Source organism: Hemiscyllium ocellatum, chromosome 1 (assembly GCF_020745735.1).
Source record: "Hemiscyllium ocellatum isolate sHemOce1 chromosome 1, sHemOce1.pat.X.cur, whole genome shotgun sequence".
NCBI lineage: Eukaryota > Metazoa > Chordata > Chondrichthyes > Orectolobiformes > Hemiscylliidae > Hemiscyllium > Hemiscyllium ocellatum.
Window position 1 is genome coordinate 154,629,508 of NC_083401.1, and position 21,143 is coordinate 154,650,650.

The 21,143-nt window shown below is 43.1% G+C and overlaps 1 protein-coding gene across 1 annotated transcript in view; it reads right to left on the reverse strand.

Moving 5' to 3' along the window:
* Positions 1 to 5,065: 5,065 nt before the first annotated feature.
* The window catches only part of fstl5 (follistatin-like 5), a 532,169-nt gene continuing 516,091 nt past the window's right edge, over positions 5,066 to 21,143 (reverse strand). Inside the window, exon 14 of the mRNA XM_060832827.1 lies at positions 5,066 to 5,270. Within this exon, the coding sequence (XP_060688810.1) occupies positions 5,231 to 5,270 (40 nt within the window). The 3' untranslated portion in view covers positions 5,066 to 5,230. The remainder of the gene's footprint in view (positions 5,271 to 21,143) is intronic.

A 21,143-nucleotide genomic window follows, 5' to 3' on the forward strand; every position in this document is an offset into this window, starting at 1 on the left:
CAACCTACCCTTCACAAAACCGTGTTGACTATCCCTAATCAAATCATTGATTATGAATCCTTTCTCTTATAATCCTTTCCAATACTTTACCCACAATCAATTATTATTACCAGAATTGTCTCTACTCCCCTTCTTGAACAAGGGGACAACATTTGCTATCCTCTAGTCTTCTGGCACTATTCCTATAGACAATTACCGACATAAAGATCAAAGCCCTGCAATTTCCTCCCTGGCTTACCAGAGGTTCCAAGGATAAATCCCATCCGGCCCAGGGGACTTACCTATTTTCACATTTTCCAGAATTGCTAACACCTCCTCCTTATGAACCTCAAACCTGTCTTGTCTAATATTCTGTACTTCAGTATTCTCCTCGATAACATTGTCGTTTTCCAGTGTGAATACTGATGAAAAATATCCATTTAGCACCTCGCTTATCTCCTCCAACTCCACGCACTACTGTCCTTGATTTGCCCTAATCTTATTCAAGTCATTCTTTTATTCCTGATATACCTATGTTGGGAAGGCAAATTAAGCATTTAAAACCTTCCCACAATTATCATAGGTGGGAAGAAAGTGAGGTCTGCAGATGCTGGAGTATCAGAGCTGAAAATGTGTTGTTGGAAAAGCGCAGCAGGTCAGGCAGCCCTGATGAAGGGCTTATGTCCGCAATGTCGAATTTCCTGTTCCTTGGATGCTGCCTGACCTGCTGCGCTTTTCCAGCAACACATTTTCAGCACAAATATCATAGGCCTCCATTTTTTGCAACGGGAGCAAGGACCAGAGGGCTGCCAGGAAGGTAAATTTACCTCAGATATAGGTGGAGCAGGAGTGGGCATGGGGCGGATGGGTAAGTGTGCAGTTTTGGTCTCTTTATCCAAGTTCTGGTTTGTCAGGCTGAGTCCGGGGATGGCAGGACTGACATACAAGCAGAGTTTGGATTAATTAGGACCTTATTCACTGGAGTTAAGAAGAATGAGGAGAGATCTCGTAGAAACGTATAAAATTCCAACCAGATGAGGAGGGTAAATGCTGGGAGGAAGTTCCTGATGATCAGGGAGTTCAGAACCAAGAGACATAATTTAAAGATATGAGGTAGGTCATTTAGGACTGAAATGAAGAGAAATTTCAGCAAAACGTGGGTGAAGGAAAATGTGTAAAATCTCGACAACTGTTGTTCCTAGTGGCAAGGTTAGTGACCAAAGGAGACATCTTTGATCATTGAAAAGAAATCCAGGGATGAAATGAGGAGATTATTTTAACAATGAACTTGAAATTTTGGTGGTCATTACTTAGACTAATCTCTATCCAATTTCCCAGAAATTTTCAGAGACATTAGGTCCTTGAACTATGTAAAGAAGCCTGAGGCCTCTCTTAAGTGGTAGCCATCCTATCACTTAGAAGAATCGGGTGACTTTTAATTGTATATCAGGCTCTGAAACTGACCATTTGACTCTGATCTCCAGTCCTCACTTTCCCCTAGCCATTTTAATTTTATAGATGTAAATGGGTCTCACGAATGGAATTGTGTCCCTGAAAATTAGAAAGGATATGGGAGGATAACTAGAGATGCCAATGGGAATATATTACAGCTTGTGTGTAGATTTATTTAAAATGAAAGGATAAGATGAAAGGCAAGATGAAAGTGGACCATAATAGCTAATGAGCTGTTGAAAAAAAAGTTGAGGTGCGGCACGTAGCAAAGTATTGCATAGAATAAACTGCATCAACTCCAAAAGCAATAATGAGTCTTACCTACCCAATGCAGGTTTATCAACATGATCAAGTCTGTTTAAGCTAGGATGCAGCCAAATAGCGCTTTGAGCACGTTTAATTGGTTAATTTCTGCATTTCAGCAGTTGAAGCATTGATAAAATTACCGGTGCCCCACCAGATGGCACTCTGCCATCACACACAGAGATCAAAGTTTGTCAGAAACAAACAAAACCAGAAGTTGCTGGAGAAACTCAGCAGATCTGACAGCATTTATGGAGAGAAAGCAGAATTAATGTTGAGTCTAATGACCCTTCTTCACAACTGAAGTCACTATTAAAATCCATTATTCCAAGTCTCAAATGTTTCCTTCAGGCTATTTTAAAAGATAAAACTCAGAAAGGGAACATCGTTTATACTGTGTCCCATTCTGGTCATACATCAAGGCTAGGGCAGCAGATGAAGAGGACCCTTGTTAGGTTCCATATCAGTTGCCTTCATGAGTAAGTACTGGCTTCCTCCCTACAATTAGACACTAATTGGCGAGTGACCACTGGTGTCCACTTAGCACTGGGAGCTTAACTGAGTATAGTATATGGCCCTGCCATAAAATAGCTTCAACTGCTGAAATGCAGAAACGATCCTATTGAATGTGCTTATAGCTCCACTTGGCTGTCTCTTAGTAAAACAGACTTTACAGTCTGAAAATGATAAAATTCATTGGATAAGACTGAACAACCCATTCATCCAGACTAAAATCAACAAATTCAGGGAAGAGCACATTAATGCTTCAAAGGTGGATGTATTACTCATCCAATCCCAGTCGTTGCACAGCAGAGCAACCTGGCCACACAGGAGCATGGGGCTTCATTTCAATGGTGCAGCTATAGTGGTATGCCAATTGTATCTGAGAGAATCACATGTCTGAGCTTTGGATCTGGGTTGCTTTAGATCTTTAAGAGAGGAATCATCTACATGCAAAGGACAATTAGCTTTCACAGAAACCTGGATAACATCCACACACAATGTGTCAGTTATAAAGCAACAATGACAAAATGAATGCTTACACCAAACACAAATACAACAGCAATATGCTATGGTGATACTTCTTGAATAATTTACCTATAAGATCAAAATGGCAAGGACAGCAACTACACCTGAACTCTGACTGGGTTAGAGCAACCATACAGAACATGAGACAGACAGATCTGTCTTCCATGGGTGATATTTGATCTTTGCTCAATGCTACTTGGTGACAGACCAGCAGAAATGGGAAACTATACCTTATCATGATGGTAACATGCATCAGTGCTTTAACATATTCTTCAGATTAATTTTTAAGCTGAGGATATGTTCCAGGAGATATTAAGAATGTTATAAGATTAGAGACAGACTTACAGCATGAAAACAGGCCCTTCGGCCCGTGTTGTTAATGTTGCCCAGTTTTCACAATTAAACTGGTCCCATTTGCCTGCATTTGGCCCCTATTCCTCCACACCTATCCCATCTACGCCCCTGTCCAAATCTTTCTTAAACTACAAAATTGTACTCACCTCCACCATTACTGCTGGCAGCCTGTTCCAGACACTCATTACACTCTGAGAAAAAATTACCCCTCTGGAGTCTTTTGGATTTCACCTCTCTCAAACCTATGCCCTCTTGTCTTCAACTCCCCTACCATGGGGAAAAGCTGCTGACTATCTACCTTATCTATGCCACTGATGACTTTAGAGACCTCAATAAGGTCACCCCTCAGTCTCCTACGCTCCAGGGGGAAAAAAGTCCCAGCCTACCCGGCTTCTCCTTATAACTGTCATAAAGGTTTACATTGTTTGATGAGAAGGTATGTCCTAGTCAAGGTTCCTCCTTCAATCAATTCTACCAATAAAAGACCAAGTGGTCATTTGTTGGATTACAGCTCAGGGGACCTTGCTGAACTATCAGCCCAGAGTTGCTGTAATTCACAGTAATTCACTACAAGGTGCCGAGAGACACCTAGTAAAGGACGAAGATAAAAAGGATGTTGTGAAACGTGAACGGATTCAGAAAAGATTTACAAGGATGTTGCCAGGATTGGAAGATTTGAACTATAGGGAGAGGTTAAATAGGCTGGGCTTGTTTTCCCTGGAGCGTGGACGCTGAGGGGCGACCTTATAGAGATTTATAAAACCATGAGAGGCAAGGATACAGTGGGGGGGTCCAGAACTAGAGGGCATAGGTTTAGGATGAGAGGGGGAAAATTTAAAAGGGGCCTAAGCAGCAACGTTTTCATGTAAAGTGTGGTGCGTGTATGGAATGAGCTGCCAGTGGAAGTGGTGGAGGCTGGTACAATTACAACGTGCAAGAGACACCTGGATGGGTATATGAATAGGAAGGGTTTGGAGTGATGTGAGCCAAATGTTGGCAAATGGGAGAAGATTAGATTGTGGGTGGCATGGTGGCACAGTGCTTAGCACTGCTGCCTCACAGCGCCACAGACCCGGGTTCAATTCCTGCCTCAGGCAACTGTCTGTGTGGAGTTTGCACATTCTCCCCGTGTCTGTGTGGGTGCTCCAGTTTCCTCCCACAGTCCAAAAATGTGCAGGTTAGGTGAATTGGCCATGCTAAATTGCCTGTAGTGTTAGGTGAAGGGATAAATGTAGGAGAATGGGTCTGGGTGTGTTGCTATTTGGAGGGTTGATGTGGACTTGTTGGGCCGAAGGGCCTGTTTCCACACTGCAAGTAATCTAATTTAATGTAACTAGCTTAGGATATCTGGATGAGTTGGACCAAAGAGTCTGTTTCCCTGCTGTACATCTCTATGACTATCGACAAACTTGCAATTTTCTTCTGCTGATCAGTTCTATTAGATATTTACAATCATCTCCATGACAACTGAAGGATTTCACAAAAATAGCTGGCTAAAAGTGGTTTCTTGCTGAGTGACCAGTGCTTGTGGTAGAGTACAAAAAAAATGCTTAAAAAGAACATTTGGTGAACATTTTAATTTGCCAGAGTTAGAAATGTCATCAGATACTTAAAAAAAGTTACAAATTTGCAGGCTGAATCCCAGCCAACTAAATTGATGTTAAGTAATAAGTCATTGCCAGAAAGCACTTGCACCCATCAAGGTACATTAATATATGGATTCTACAGATTTTCAATCACCAGAATAGTATGATACAAAGGCCAAGTTTTATCTTTTACAACGAGGAGATTAATAAAAAGCTGCAAATAAAGTATTCAGCTGTAGAATTAACTTCTACTGCATGTAATAACATGGAGATGGCATCTATCTCATGATAATAAAGCTAATCCCATCAATTTAATATTAGGAAAGACAAGAATACTATTTAAGCATTTCTGGCCATCTCAGTAGTAGTAAGCTGTGTGTGTGATCCAATTGGGTTTTTCCTCCCTTCAGCACTTAGCTGAGCTATGAGATGTGAAGATGGATTTATAAGCCTCCGATTTCTCTCCAGTTTCTGTAAAAGATCGTTTGGTGATGCCAGAAACAGGTTTACCAGGTTTCTCAGCTTTCTCACCTGTAGTGGATGTAGATGATGACGACTGTGCATTTGCTAGAAAGAAAACCAAAATCAAATCATTAATCATTTGCCTTGCATGTCACAACAGTAGTTTGTTTTTACCCTCCCAACAATACAGACTGAGAACTAGTGTACGTTGTGATAAGATTGCACTCCTGGACTGATGTACATAATTTTTACTGTAAATTTCTCCACAATATAGCCTGCATCTCTGCATCTTTGAACTATTCAGATGTTTAAGTTGAGCAAATCCCCCACACATCAAATCATGATCAGTTCTCAAATGATCACTGTTAAACTGTAGAAACATAGAATGAACAGCAGTAGGGCATTCGACCTCTAGAGCTTTCTTCGCCATTCGATATGGTGGCGGCTGATCATCAAGATCAATACTGTAAAACCCCTCCCCCACATCGCTTGATTCCTTCAGCCACAAGAGCTACATCTACCTCCTTTTTGTAAAGACAACATTTTGGCACCAATTATTTTGTGGTTGTGAATTCCACAGGCTCACCATCCACTGGATGAAGAATTTCTCCTCACCCCAGTCCTAAAATGTTTACCCCTTCGCCTTAAGCTATGATCCCTGGTTCTGAACTGCCCCACCACTGAGGTCATCCTTCCTGCATCTAACCCGTGTATTCATTTTACAGGTGCTTATGAGATTCCCTCATTCTTCTATACACCAGTGAACTCAATCTCTCCTCATATGTTAGTTCTGCCGTCCCAGGAATCAGTCTCGTAAATCTTCATTACACTCCCTTTATAGCAAGAGCATCCTTCCTCAGATCAATAGATCAAAACTGCTCACAATATTCCAAGTGTGGCCTTACCAATACTCTATATATCCGTGTTCCTGACCTTGAATTTTCTCTTGACTGCCTGCTACACCTGTGCACTTACTTTCAGCAACTGGTGCATAAATACACTCTCTGAGAATTCCCCTCTCAATTTACAGCCATTCAAATGAAGCTTTATCTCATATTTATCCATATTATACTGCATCAGTATTGGCCCATTCACTCAGCCTGTCCAAATTATATTGCAACATCTCTGTATCCTCCTCGCAGCTCACCCATACACAGAAAGAAAGCTCTAATCTCATATCAAACTCAACAAAGGGCATTGTCTTCTGAACATCCTGAACTAGTTTGACATCTATTGTTGTTTCCTGAAAAACAGCAGAGAACAGTCAAAACTATTCTGTTCTAATGATGTGTTGGTCTCTCATTAAATACAAACATACAAAAACCATTTTAAAAACCGGAAACGCTGGAAATCTCAAACAAGAACGGCAGCACGGTGGCACAGTGTTTTGCACTGCTGCTTCACAGCGCCAGAGACCCGGGTTCAATTAACGCCTCAAGCAATTGTCTGCGTGGGTTTCCTCCGGGTGCTCTGGTTTCCTCCCACAGTCCAAAAATGTGCTGGTTAGGTGAATTGGCCATGCTAAGTTGCCCCGTAGTGTTAGATGTAGGGGAATGGGTCTGGGTGGGTTGCTCTTCGGAGAGTCGGTGTGGACTTGTAGGGCCGAAGGGCCTGTTTCTACACTGTAAGTAATCTAAATCTAATCTAATCTAATCTAAGTAATCTAATCTAACTATAAAAGAACAGAAATACCTGAAGAAAGTCAGCAGGTCTGGCAACATCTGTGGACAGAAAGCAGAGAAAATATTTTGGGTACAGTGACTTTCCTTCAGAGCTTCATACGAAAACCATTCGAGACAAGAGCCAGGAGCAAGAATCAGCAATTCAACCCCTTGAGCCTGCTCTGCCATCTGATATGATCACAGGTGATTTCACCTCTTTTTGCCCACTTAATACTTAATTTCTTTATCTCTGAAAGTTGCCACCTAGGTAAATAGTGCTGTGAGGAAGGCCTATGGTGTACTGGCTTTTATTGGTAGAGGAATTGAGTTCCGGAGTCCTGAGGTCATGTTGCAGTTGTATAAGACTCTGGTGCGGCCGCATCTGGAGTATTGTGTGCAGTTTTGGTCGCCATACTATCAGAAGGATGTGGAGGCACTGGAACGGGTGCAGAGGAGGTTTACCAGGATGTTGCCTGGCATGGTAGGAAGATCGTATGAGGAAAGGCTGAGGTACTTGGGGCTGTTTTCATTGGAGAAAAGAAGGTTTAGGGGTGACTTGATAGAGGTGTACAAGATGATTAGGGGTTTAGATAGGGTTGACCATGAGAACCTTTTTCCAAGAATGGAGTCAGATATTACAAGGGGACACAGCTTTAAATTAAGGGGAGGTAGGTATAGGACAGATCTTAGGGGTAGATTCTTTACTCAGTGAGTCGTGAGTTCATGGAATGCCCTGCCAGTAGCAGTGGTGGACTCTCCCTCTTTATGGGCATTTAAACGGGCATTGGATAGGCATATGGAGGAAAGTGGGCTAGTGTAGGTTAGATGGGCTTGGATCAGTGCAACATCGAGGGCCGAAGGGCCTGTACTGCGCTGTAGTTTTCTATGTTCTATGTTCTATGTTCTTAAATAATCCTTCAACCCATTACTAACTAAAAATCAATCTTCTCCTTAAAACTACTCAACTTCCCAGCATCCACTCCTACTGAAATAGTGAATTCCACAGATTCATGACCCATTGACACAAGCAATTTCTTCACATCTGTTTTAAATCTGCTACCCCTTATGCTTAAACTATAACCCCTCATTCTAGATTGCCCAACCAAACATCCTTTCTGTAACTACTTTGTCAATCTCCTTTAGCATCTTACAAATTTGATGGACTGAATGTATCTAAATGGTACATGATTTCATGTGCTGAACACGTGTCCACTGAAAACAGCCAGAACTATTAGATAGGTATCGGTGGATGAAGAACTATTTTCTGGGAAAGGGACTGGTTAGTAACCACAGTTTGGATCAATTTACAGGTTTAACTAATGAGGGACATGAATTAGCAGTTATTGCCAGGTATGTTGGAGCTAACATTGACAAAGTACCAAAAGGGTGGCATGGTCGTTCCGTGCTTAGCACTGCTACCTCAAAGCGCGAGGGACCTGGATTCGATTCCAGCCTCGGGCAATTGTCTGTGTGGAGTTTGCACATTCTCCCAGTGTCTGTGTGGGTTTTCTCTGGATGCTCTGAGTTTCCTCCCACCATCCAAAGATGTGCAGGTTAAGTGAACTGGCCATGCTGAATTGTCCATAGTGCCCAGGAATGTATGTACAGGTGGGTTAGCTATGAGAAATGCAAAGGTACAGGGATAGGGTTGGGAATTGGGTTTGGGTGGGATACTCTTTAGAGGGTTGGTATGGACTTTATAGGCTAAATGGCCTGCTTCCACACTGTATGATTCTTCTGCCATCTCCCTGTAACCCTTGATCAAGAATCTACCTATCTCAGTATAAATAACCTGGCCTCCACAGCCTTCTGCAGCAATGGGTTTCATAGATTAACCACTCTCTGGCTGAAGAAATTCCTCATCTCAGTTTTAAGGGGTGATCCCTTCATTCTGAGGCTATGCTAGTCTTTTCTACCAGCAGAAACATCTCTCTCCACTCTGTCCAGGCCTCTAAGTTTCAATCAGAACACCTCTTCACCCTTCTAAACTCCAGCAAGTACAGATCCGGAGTCTTCAAACATTCCTCAAAGACAAGCCCTTCATTCTCTGGGAACATTCTTGGAAACCTCCTCTAGACCCTTCCAACACCAACACGTCCTTCCTTAGATTCGGGGCCTAAAACGGCTCACAATATTCCAAATGTGATTTGATCAGACCCTTTATACAGCCTTATGCAGACTGTATTCTAGCCCTCTTGAAATGAAACATTTCATTTGCCTTCCAAAATGCCACCTGAGCCTGCATATTAATCTTAAGAGAATCCTGAAGTAGGACTCCCCTTTGTGCTTCAGATTTCCAAAGCCTTTCCCCAGTTAGAAAATAATCTGCACCTCTATTCTTTCTACCAAAGAGCATAGCCTCATATTTTGCAACTTTGGATTCCACCTGCCATTTCTTTGTCAATTCCCCTAGCCAGTCCAAGTCCTGCATTCTCCCCACTTCCTCAACACCACCAGTCCCTCGACCTATCTTTGGATCATGTGCAAATTTACGTCCTCAGCTGTTCAGATTTTCAATGTATAATGTAAGTAGTTGCGACCCAACACGGACCCCTGCAGAACTCCACTAGCCATTGGCTGCCATCCTGAAAACACCCCTTTAGCCCCACTCTCTGCTTTCTCCCAGTCAGCCAATCCTCTATCCATGAGTACATTGCCCCTAACACCATGGGCTCTTATTTTATTAAGCAGCCTCCAGTGCAGTACCTTGTCAAAGGCCTTCTGGAAATTCAAATAGATTACATTCGCACACCAGCACTTCTTTGCCTAACTTCCTCGTTACCACCTCAAACAAATCGATTTGTCAGGCATGAACTCCCCTTGATGAGGTTATGCTGACTCAAAACTATTTTACTACGGACTTCCAAGTACTCCACAATCTCATCCTTAATCATAGACTTTCTCCTCCCTCCCTTCTCGAACAGGGGTTTTAGGGCAGCAGATACGTGCAAACACCACCACTTTCAAGATCTCCTCAAAACCACACACCATGCTGACTTGGAAATCAGGGTATAATTTCAGAATGTCACATGCTAGTGAGGCGAGGAACAGGGACAGAGTGCAGCTAAGTATGTGGCTACAGGGCTGGTGTAGGACGGAGGGCTTCAGATACTCATTTCATTGGGGTACCTTCTGGGGAAGATGGGACCTGTACATGAAGGATGGGTTGCACTTAAGCTTGAGGGGCACCAATATCTTGGGCAGGAGATTTGCTAGAGCATTTCAGGAGGGTTTAAACTAGTTTGGCAGTGGGCTAGGAACGAGCGCTACAGATTAGAGAGAGGGTAGTTGTTGAACAGGCAGAAATAGAATCCAAAGAGTCTGTTAAGAAGGATACACAGTTGATAGGGCAAAGGGATGGGTTAAAGTGGGTCAGTTTCAATGCAAGGAGTGTCAGGAATAAGAGTGATGAACTTAGAGCATGGATCAGTACTTGGAACTACAATGTTGTGACCATAACAGAGACATGGATTTCACAGGGGCAGGAATGGTTGCTGGATGCTCTAGGGTTTACATCTTTTAAAAAGAACGGGGTGGCGGGGGGGGTAAAAGAAGAGGGGCAGTAGCATTATTAATTAGAGAGTGCATTACAGCTGCAGAAAAGCAGGTTGTAGAAGAGGGTTTGTCCACTGAGTCAATATGGGTGCAAGTTAGTATCAGAAAGGAGCTGTTTGGGTACACTTTATTGGGTATTTTCTATAGACCCCCCAATAGCAGCAGACAGATGGATGAACAGGCTGGACAGCAAATCTTGGAAAGGTGCAGATGTAACAGAGTTGTCGTTATGGGCGACTTCAAATTACCCATTGTTGATTGGAACGTCCTTAGTGTAGATGGTCTGGATGGAGCCGATTTTGTCAGGTGTGTCCAGGAAGGATTCCTGACTCAATATGCAGGTAGGCTGACTCGGGGGAGGCCATATTGGATTTGGTGCTAGGCAACAAGCTAGGCAAGGTGTCAGATTTCTCAGTGGAAGAGCAATTCAGTGGTTGACCACAACTGCTTCACCTTTGCATTGCCATGGAGTGGGATAGAAATAGACAGGATGGGAAGGTATTTAATAACAAGTTATGCTGTTATTAGACAGGAGCTGTGGACTATAACAGACCCTTAGGTCCAACTTGTCCATGCCAACCAGATATCCTAACTTTCTCTAATGCCAGTTGCCAGCATTTGGTCCATGTCCTTCTAAACCCTTCCTATTCATATACCCATCCAAATGCGTTTTAAATGTTGTAACTATACCAGCCTCCTCTGGCAGCTCATTCCATACAAGCGCCACCCACTGTGTGAAAAAGTTGCCCCTTTGGTCCCTTTTAAATCTTTCCCCCCTCACCCTAAACCTATGCCCTTTAGTTCTGGACAAACCCACCCCAGGGAAAAGACCTTGTTGATTTATCCTATCCATACCCCTTATGATTTTATAAACCTCTATAAGGTCACCCTTCAACCTCCGACGCTCCAGGGAAAACAGCCCCAGCCTATTCAAACTCTTCCTGTAGATCAAATCCTCCAACCCTGGCAACTTCCTTGTAAATATTTTCTGAACCCTTCCAAGTTTCACAACATCCTTCCAATAGGAAGGAGACCAGAACTGTACACAATATTCCAAAAGTGGTCTAACCAATGTCCTGTACAGCCGCAACATGACATCCCAACTCCTGTACTCAATACTCTGACCAATAAAGGAAAGCATACCAAATGCCTTGTTCACTATCCTATCTACCTGTGACTTTACTTTCAACTCTTTTACTCAATGCTCTGGCCAATGAAGGTTAAGAGTGTTGGATAACTTTGTCCCACTGAGACAGGCAAGGAATGGTAAGGTGAAGGAGCTTTGGATGAGAAGACAAGAGGAGCTTCTCGTCAAGAGGAAAAAGGAAGCTTACTTAAGGTTGAGGAAGCATGAAACTGGTATAGCCTTAAAGGATTTCAGGGTAGCTAGGAAAGAAGTCAAAAATGGACTGAGGAGAGCAAGTCCATTGAAAAAGCCTTGGTGGGAAAGATTAGGAAAAACCCAAAGACATTCTACACTTACATGAGGAATAAGAGAATGATCAGAGAGAGAGAGTAGGGCCTATTAGGGACAGTGGAGTCTGAGGTGGTAAGGATGGCTCTAAATGACTTTTTGCTTCAGTACACACTAGAGAGAGGGACCTTGTTGACAGAACATCGTGGATCAGGTTAGCATACTTGAACAGATTGATATTAAGAAAGTCAATGTGCTGGAAATTCCTTGAAGCATCAAGATAGATAGGTCCCCAGAGCTAGACCAGACAGATCCAAGATTACTATGGGAAGCAAGGAATGAGATTGTTGCGACTCTAGCGATGAACTTTGCATCCTCACTCTCCATGGGAATAGTACCGGATAATTGGAGGGAGGAGAATGTTGTTCCTCTGTTCAAGAAGGCAATAGGAATATCCCTGGGAATTGCAGACTAATCAATCTTATGTCTGTGGTAAGCAAGGGACTGGAAAGGACTCAGAGATAGAATTTATGACTATTTGGAAGAACATAGTTTGACTAAAGATAGTCAGCATGGCTTTGTGAGGGACAGGCCATGCCTCATAAGCCTTGAGTTCTTTGAAGATGTAACAAGTTGATGAACGCTGAGCAATGGATGTGTTGTATATGGAATTCAGTAAGGCATTTGATAAGGTTCCCCGGTAGGCTCATTCAGACAGTTAGGAGGATTCAGAGAAATCTGGCTGGATACAGAATTGGCTGTCCGAATGATGACAGCAAGTGGTAATGGATGGAAAGTATTTCGTCTGGAGGTCAGTGTTGAGTGGTGTCCCGTATGGCTCAGTTCTTGGGCCTCTGCTCTTTGGAGTTTTTATAAGTGACTTGGATGAAGAAGTGGATGGGTGAGTTGGTAAATTACTATGTAAATAGTAAATGGAACAGCATTCCATATGTTTTTTAACACATAATAGCAGTTCCTTTCTTTATTTAGGTATGTGAGGACTAAAAGAATGACTAGGTTAGGAATAAGGCCAGTCAAAGAAGTTGTGTGTGGACCCTGTGGAGATTAGAGAGGTGCTAAATGAATATTTCTCATCTGATTTCACTCAGGAAAAGGAGCATATTGTAGAGGAGAAGACTGAGATATGGGCTATTAGACTAGAAAGGATTGAGGTTAGGAAGGAGAAGGTGTTATCAATTCTAGAGGAATGAAAGTAGGCAAACCACCTGGGCCAGTTGGGATTTATCTCAGGATTCTCTGGGAAGCTAGGAAGGAGATGGCGGAGCCTTTGGTCTTGATCTTTGAGTCGTCATTGTCTACAGGTTTGGGACCAGAGGACTGGAGGAATGTAAATGTTGTGCCCTAGTTTAAGAAGGGCAGTAGAGATGACCTAGGTAATTATAGACCAGTGAGCCTTACGTCTATCGTAGGAAAGATTTTGGAAAAGATTATAAGAGATGGGATTTATAATCATTTAGCAAGCAACGATTTGATTTCAGGTGGTCAACACGGTTTTGTCAAGGGCAGGTCATGTTTCACAAACCTCATTGAGATTTTTGAGATGGTGACCAAGCATGTGGATGAGGGTTGGGCAATTGATGTTGTGTACATAGACTTCAGTAAAGCATTTCATAAGGTTCCACATGGTAGGCTTTTGGAGAAAATGTAGAGGCATGTGTTTGAGGGTGATTTAGCAGTTTGGATTAGAAACTGACTTTCTGAAAGAAGGCAGCGAGTGGTGGTTGATGGAAAATATTCAGTCTGTAGTCCAGTTACTAGTGGTGTGCCACAAGGATCTGTTTTGGGACCACTGCTGTTTGTCATTTTTATAAATGACTTAAACGCAGGCATAGGTGGATGGATGAGTAAATTTGCAGACGACACTAAAGTCGGTGGAGTAGTTGACAGTTTGGAAGAATGTTACAGGTTGCAGGGGGACTTGAATAAACTGCAGAAGTGGGCTGGGAGGTGGCAAATGGAGTTCAATGCAGCTAAATGTGAGGTGATGCACTTTGGGAAGAATAACAGGAAGACAGAGTACTGGGTCAATGGAAAGATTCTTGGTAGTGTTAATGTGCAGAGGGATCTTGGAATCTATGTACATAGATCCCTGAAAGTTGCCACCCAGGTGGATAGTGCTGTTAAGAAGGCATACGGTGTGTTAGATTGTGTTGGTAGAGGGATTGAGTTCTGGAGCCATGATATCATGCTGCAAATGTACAAAATACTAGTGTGGCCTCACTTGGAATATTGTGTATGGTTCGGGTCACCCCATTACAGGAAGGATGTAAAAAGGAGCAGAGGAGATTTACCAGGATGTTGCCTGGTCTGGAGGGAAGGTCTTATGAGGAAAGGCTGGGGGACTTGGGTCTGTTCTCATTGGAGAGAATAAAGCTAAGAGGGGATTTGATAGAGGCATACAAGATTATCAGAGGATTAGGTAGGGTGGACAGTGAAAGTCTTTTTCCTAAGATGATGACATCAGTGTGTGGGTGTGTGTGGGTGTGTGTGTGGGGGCGGGGTGGGGGGGGGGGGGGGGGGGGGGGGGGGTGCACAGCTGAAAACTGAGGGGTGATAGATTGAAGACAGATGTCAGAGGAGGGTTCTTTACTCAGAGAGTGGTAAGGGCATGGAATGCCCTACCTGCTAATGTAGTTAACTCTGCCACATTAGGGAGATTTAAACATCTGGATTTATGAACATCTGGACAAGAATAATGTGATCAAGGATAGTCAACATGGTTTTGTGAAGGGCAGGTCGTGCCTCACAAACCTTATTGAGTTCTTTGAGAAGGTGACCGAGGAAGTAGATGTTGCCTGGCATGGTAGGAAGATCATATGAGGAAAGGCTGAGGCACTTGGGGCTGTTCTCATTGGAGAAAAGAAGGTTTAGGGGAGATTTGATAGAGGTGTACAAGATGATTAGGGTTTAGATAGGGTTGACAGTGAGAACCTCTTTCCGCGTATGGAGTCAGCTGTTACTAGGGGACACAGCTTTAAATTAAGGGGGAGTTGGTATAGGACAGATGTTAGGGGTAGATTCTTTATTCAGCGGGTTGTGAGTTCATGGAATGCACTGCCAGTATCAGTGGTGGACTCTCCCTCTTTATGGTCATTCAAGCGGGCATTGGATAAGCATATGGAGGTTATTGGGCTAGTGTAGGTTAGGTAGGCTTCGGTCGGCGCAACATCGAGGGCCGAAGGGCCTGTTCTGCGCTGTATTTTTCTATGTTCTATGTATGTTCTATGTAATCCTTAGATAAGCACATGGATGATGATAGAATAGTGTAGGGGGGATGGGCTTAGATTAGTTCACAGGTCGGCTCAACATTGAGGGCTGAAGGGCCTGTTCTGCGCTGTATTGTTCTATGTTCTATGTTCTATTACAGAGAACAGCAGCCCTATAAGGAACAGCACTACTTGTGTTTCAGGACTTTCTGTGTATGTTGAGGAAAACCTATGGCCCTGAGTGTATTGCAATGAGTAGCAGTCTCTGGGAATATTACAGAGCACAGAAGTCCTTGTCTATAGTATCGAGAACAGCAGTCCTTGTCTATAGTATTGAGAACAGCAGACCCTGCCTATCATATAGAGGACAGCACTCCCTGTCCATAGTATGGAGAACAGCAGGCCCTGGCTGTACTAGAGAGAGGAGCGGTCCCTATATATAGTATAGAGAGCAGTAGTCTTTGTCAAGGATGGAGAGAACAGCAGTCCCTCTGCACGGTTTGGAGAGCAGCAGGCCGTGTCTGTGGCATTGGGACTAGCAGTTCTTGACTACATTCTGGAGAGCAGCAGTGACTGTTTATATTATAGGCAACAGCAGTCTCTGTGTATATGAAACAGAACAACAGTCCCTGTGTAGAATATAGATAATAGCTGCTCCTGTGCATCTAAAGAGGACAGCAGTCTCTGTGCAAGTTGTGGAGGACAGCTGTCGCTATGTACAGTATATTGCAGAGAATAGTAGTCCCAGGTAATGGTGTAGAGAAGACTACATTACAGAGTTTGCCAGTCCCTGTCTATGTAGCTAAACAGCAGTTCCTGTGTATATAACAGAGAACAGTAGTCTCTATGTATATTGCATTGAATGATACTCTCTGTGTACATGAATCATAACAGCAGTCACTGTATACATTATAGACAGCAGCAGAGCTTGTGTGTATTGCGCAGAATCTTAGTCTTTGTGTATCTTATAGAGAAGAGCCATTCTTGTGTCTCTTGCAGCGAACAGCAGATCCTGTGTATCTGTACAGAGAACAGCAGTCCTAGGGAACTTTATGCAGAACAGCAGTCCCTGTCTATAGTACAGAGAATTGCAGTCTCTCAGGGCACAATTCTTAGCTGCAAACTGAACACCCCCTCCATGAACACTGGCATCGTCCATCTGCCAACCCAGCATGACTATCCAATCAATTCCACTGTGTACTGGAAATGGTCCCTGAAAGCACAGACTCACATTGCAGGGAGCACCAGTAACTGGCAGTGGAAGGCAGCAGAGGTGGCATTTTTTGCACAGGGGCAGGAAATCGTGGCACAGATTGGACGAGGTTGCATCTTGGGTTGGCTGGTGGTTCCACACTTCTGCAGTTCATGGAGTAGGCCCCAGTCAGTCCACTGGCTTCAGTGCAGCAAGACTGCAAAGGCAGGCCTAATGTAGTGAGGTAGATATATAGGCACCAGCCAAGTGTTAGGGCACCTTGAGACTGTGCAGTCATATTGGGTGAAGGGTCATTCCATTGATGTGTACAAAGAAATGCAAGGAGAGGAGAGAGGCAAGGGCAGCCATTGCTATGGTATTGAGCCTTAACAGTTTCTGGGAATTGTCTTATGCGGCACCTTGTCAAATCCCTTTTAGAAATCATGATACACCATAACTACTGGGACCCTTTGTCCATCCCGCTCATAGTTTCTTCTTCGAATACCAGTAAATTAAGTAAACATGATATACAGATTATAGATATTAGTAGTTCCTGTGCATATTAAAGAGAACAGTAATCCCTTGCATATTGAGGACTACTGTTGCTGTGTAGTCTGTAGAGAAGACCAGTCCCTGACTATATTACAGTGATCTGCATTTCCCCGTGTATGTTACAGATAACAGCAGACACCATCCATCTTCCATAGGACAGCAGTCCCAGGTAATGTTTGTGGAGAAGACCAGTCCCTGACTATTTAACAGAGAACAGTAGTCTTTGTTTATTGCATGTTGAATTGCAGTTTCTCTGTATATGAATCAGAACAGCAGTCGCTGTGTACGTTATAGAAAGCAGTAGACGCTGTATGATTTACAGAGAATAACAGTCTCTGTGCACATTAGGAAGAATAGCGGTCCCTGTGAATGTTGAGTAAGACAGCAGATCCTGTGCATATTGTGGAAGACAGCTGTCACTGTGTATATTGTAGAGAATAGCAGTAGCAGATAATATTGTTGCGAAGACCAGTCCCTGACTATATTAGGAAACAGTAGTCACTGTCTATATTATATAGAACAGCAGTCTCTGTCTATATTATATTGAATTGTGGTCTCTGTGTATATGAATCAGAACAGCAGTGTGTAGTTGACTTCAGTCCCAATTGCACCAGGTATGCCCAAATAGATAGTGTTACTATGGGATATTCTCTCGGTCAAACTTTTGCTAACATCTTTTTTGGTAACCATAGAAAACATATCTTCGATGGCATGATAACTAGCCTATATCCTCTTGCCTATTTCCAACATGCAGATAAGATGCTTGCAATATTTGAATTGCATTAAAGAATTTCTCTATGAATTTCTGTGATCTTTATTCTGAGCTCAAATTTACTACGGAAACAGAGTCCTCTTGATTTGATATATTCATTGTGAAATTGGCCAGATTGGTAATCAGCTTCTATTTACTGAAAGCCTACATTCATTAATCAGTTAGTATTTCTACAGTGCCGTGAGAGCAATCTTATTTGCAACAACAGTATTCCCAGGGATTGCTTCCCTACAATGTACACAGGGCTGTACAAGAACATGCTTGTGTATATTCTTGTACTCAGTATACACAAGAACAGATGTTTTCATAAGAGACTCTGGAACTGCTCTTCTCTGTAATATGCAATATGTAATATTCCCTGTAAAACACATCGAGCCTGCTGTTCTCTATAATATACACTGCAATTGCTATTGCGATTCACAAATAGAGAGCACTGGTCATTATAATGTAAACAGGGACTACCAATCTCTATAATATGCACAGGGACTGTTGTCCTCTATAACATTGACTGTTGATCTCTGCAATGTAACAGAGAGTGATCTTCTCTCCAACATTCCTTGGGACTGCTGTTCTCTCTAATATACACAGGGGACTGCGGTCCATGCAATGTTTACAGTGACTGCTTTCTCTGTAGTATGCACAGGAACTGCTATGATCTGTAATCTACATAGGAACTGCTGTTCTGTTTCAGACATACAGAGATTGCTATTCAGTATAATATACACAGGGATTGCTGTTTTTTTATGAAATACATATGGACTGTTGTTCACCACAATATAGGCAGGGACTGCTGTTTGATTTGATACAGACAGGAATTCCCCTGCTCTCATTATAAATATGGACTGCTGTGCATGTTTGATAGAGTGTGCACATGAATGTGACGGACTACAAGCTTGTAAGAGGGTGTGCACATGGGTGAGAGTGTGGGGGCAGGGTGTGTGTGTGTCTGAGAGGGTGTGTGTGTGTGTCTGAGAGGGAGTGTGTGTATAAGAGAGGGTCTGTGTGAGTGTGTGAGTATATAAGAGTGAGAGTGAATGTGTGTGTATCTGTGATTGTGTGTGAGAAAGTGCGTAGTGTTGTGTGACAACACCTGTTGTGTGACATGAACCCAAGGTCCCGTTTGAGGCCATCCCCATGAGTACGGAACTTGGCTATCAGCCTCAAATCGGCCACTTTGCATTGTTGAGTATCCTGAAGTCTGCCTTGGAGGATGGTCACCTGAAGATTCGAGGCCAAATGTCCCTGAGTGCTGAAGTGTTCCCGGACTGGGTGGGAACATCCCTACCTGGCGAATGTTGTGCAGTGTCCATTCATTCATTGCTGTAATGCCAATGTACCATTATTTGGGGCATCCTTGCCTGCAGCTTATGAGAGAGACAATGTTGGCTGAGTCACATGAGTACCTGCTGCCTACATGGTGGGTGATGTCCCCTTGTGTGATGAACTTACCATTACTGCAAGCAATGGTCTGTTTAAGGGTTGTTGGTGGTTTAAAGGTGAGAAGTGGAGGCATGAGGAAGGTATTGGTGAGGTGCTCATCCTCATTGATAATGTGTTGCTGCCTGTGAAGAACATGGCGTTGTTTCTCCATGCCCCGGAAGTGCTGGACAAGCAAGGGTATCCTAATGGTCGCATCCCGTGTTTGTCTCCTGAGGAGGTCATTACGGTTTCTCGCTGTGGTACATTGGAACTGGTGATCGATGAGTTGAACATCATATCCATGAGAGTGTCCTTCAACAGCTTGAGGTGTCTGTCATGTTCCTCCTCATCTAAACACACTTATACACAGTCACACATATACACACACACAACTCACACACACTCACACATAATCACATACACACTCATGCACACACACACTCACAGAAACACACTTGCACACTCACACGTACTCTTGCTTGCTCACACATTCTTGCTTACTCACACTCTCACATGGTCTCTCTCAGACATGCACACACACACCCTGACACTCACACACATGTGCACATTCTCTTACAAACATATATCCATCACACTCATGCACGTACTCTATCAAGCATGCACACACACTCTCACATACACACACACACTCTCTTTCTCACATGCAAGCACATATACACACAAGGACTGCTGTTCCGTTTCGTACGCACAGAGAATGCTGTTCAGTTGCCACTGTGCCTACCTCACTGAGCTCTGCATTTTAGTATGATATACACGTTAGGATGATTCACATACTATTTCATAAAGTTTGATTGAATGTTTTGATATTCAAAGTTGCTCTTCTCACTGTGATGTGCACATTAGTGTAACCCTCATTAAGTTTTAAAAAGTTTGCTCAATTTACAGATTTCAATATTCTAATGTGCTCTTCTCACTGTGATAAGCACTTTTGAATGAACTGTATCAAATTTTAAGAAGGTTGATGCCCTTAGGGATTTTGATGTGCCAATGTGCTGATCTCACTGAGTTATGCACTTTAGTATAATTAGATTAGATTAGATTACTTACAGTGTGGAAACAGGCCCTTTGGCCCAACAAGTCCACACCGACCCGCCGAAGCGACAACCCACCCATACCCCTACATATACCCCTTACCTAACACTACGGGCAATTTAGCATGGCCAATTCACCTGACCCGCACATCTTTGGACTGTGGGAGGAAACCGGAGCACCCAGAGGAAACCCATGCAGACACGGGGAGAACGTGCAAACTCCACACAGTCAGTCGCCTGAGGCGGGAATTGAACCCAGGTCCCTGGCGCTGTGAGGCAGCAGTGCTAACCACTGTGCCACCGTGCCGCAGTTGAACATCATATCCATGAGAGTGTCCTTCAACAGCTTGAGGTGTCTGTCATGTTCCTCCTCATCTAAACACACTTATACACAGTCACACATATACACACACACAACTCACACACACTCACACATAATCACATACACACTCATGCACACACACACTCACAGAAACACACTTGCACACTCACACGTACTCTTGCTCGCTCACACATTCTTGCTTACTCACACTCTCACATGGTCTCTCTCAGACATGCACACACACACCCTGACACTCACACGCATGTGCACATTCTCTTACAAACATATATCCATCACACTCATGCACGTACTCTATCAAGCATGCACACACACTCTCACATACACACACACACTCTCTTGCGGCATCTGCAACAGATTTTAAGAAGGTTGATCCCAATTGAAATTTTGACGTGCCAATGTGCTTATCCCACTGAGATATTTTTAACATCAGAATGTAAGAAACCTGATGTTAAGGATTTTGATGTTCAAAGTTGCTTATCAAACTGGGATATGCACCTTTGAATGATCTGCACCAAATTTCAAGAAGTTTGGTTCAGTTGAATGTTTTGATGTTCAAGGTTGCTCTTCTCACTGTGATATGTATTTTATTATGATTCTCATTAGATTTTTAAAAGATCGATCAATTTATGGATTTTGATTTTCAAATGTGTTTTGCTCACTGAGGTCTCCGCTTTTGTATGATCTTCATCAGATTTTAAGAAGGTAGAAGTCCTGAGGGATTTTGATGTGCCAATGTGCTGATCTCACTGCGTTGTGCACTTTAGTGTAATACCGGAAGAAACATCAAAGCA